This window comes from Aplysia californica, unplaced genomic scaffold (assembly GCF_000002075.1).
Source record: "Aplysia californica isolate F4 #8 unplaced genomic scaffold, AplCal3.0 scaffold00092, whole genome shotgun sequence".
Lineage (NCBI taxonomy): Eukaryota > Metazoa > Mollusca > Gastropoda > Aplysiida > Aplysiidae > Aplysia > Aplysia californica.
The window spans coordinates 1,640,435-1,641,691 of NW_004797362.1; the positions used below are offsets into that span (position 1 = coordinate 1,640,435).

General features: G+C 40.4%; 1 protein-coding gene across 1 annotated transcript in view; it reads left to right on the top strand.

The window, feature by feature from the left end:
• The window catches only part of LOC101846064, a gene marked incomplete in the record, with an annotated part of 10,160 nt that overhangs the window by 1,587 nt on the left and 7,316 nt on the right, over nt 1–1,257 (top strand). Inside the window, 1 exon segment of the mRNA XM_013080606.2 lies at nt 957–1,174. Coding sequence (XP_012936060.1) covers nt 990–1,174 — 185 coding nt within the window.

Below are 1,257 nucleotides of genomic sequence, written 5' to 3' on the forward strand. Positions count from 1 at the left end.
ATCATCATCATCATCATCATCATCATCATCATCATCATCATCATCATCATCATAATATCGGTAATAACAACATTTAAAAATACAATTCATATTTATAGAAAATTAAATATAGTTTATCTTATGGAGGTAGTACTCTGGTATGAATTTCTTCTTCTCCCACTATCGGTCCATGGTCGTCCTTTGGTATCCTTATTCTTTTATGTTTGTTACTCTCTTGTAACTTTAATCTTTGGCATTTATGTGACCTGAAGTGTTGCAAGTGCCGTAAAACACCTATCAAACCAAACTCTCCAACTCCAATCTAACCAACCAAGCCTGACGCTATAGATGGGTTACAGTACAGCGTCTTTCGTTGCGCTTTATCTCATCATCAGGTTTCGTTTTCACAGGGTTCTATTTTTCATGTTTCAATTTTCATTTTTTTTAAATTGTGTCGTTGATAGTCCCCATGTCCTTATTTTGCTTTATCTATCGAGTTGTGTGGGTGTTTGTTTAAATATGTGTTTGTGTGTGTGCGCGCGCCTGTATGTGCATATGTGTGTGTGTGTTTGCTTGTGTGTGTGTGTGTGTGTCTGTCTGTCAGTTTAGTGTATACACGCAGTGGAAAGGGGGGTGTATCTGGGTCGGGAAGAATGCTTGCGTGTTTTCTCCTCCAATCCACTCATCTCTCTCTCTCTCTCTCTCTCTCTCTTTCTGTATGCGAGTCTTGCTCGGTCTTTATATTCTTTTTTCTCCTTCTGTCTGCCTCTCTCAACCGAACCACCGCCGAGTTGACTTTCATTGATATCAAAATAAGAAAAAAACAACCTATTATAACATAACTAACTAGCTAACTAGCAAACTAACTAACTAACTAACTAACTAAACTAACTAACTAACTAACTAACTAACTAACTAACTAACTAACTAACTAACGAACGAACGAACGAACGGACGGACGGACGGACGAACTACAGCCAGTCTCCTCGTACCACCAAATCAAAGGAGCGATGCCCCGGATAGAGGGCAAGCACACTGCGGCCTCCACTGTGGTCGGATGGCAGGCACAGGACATCAGACGAAACGTGCCATTTCCGAGCTTTCGACCCCGGCACACTACAGGAGATATGTTCTCTCAGATCATTGGGCGACATTCGTATCGGAAAGACCTAGATCTAGCTCAAATCTATACTCAGTGAGTAACCTGTTTGCAAATACATCATCATCATCATCATCATCATCATCATCATCATCATCATCATCATCATCATCATCATA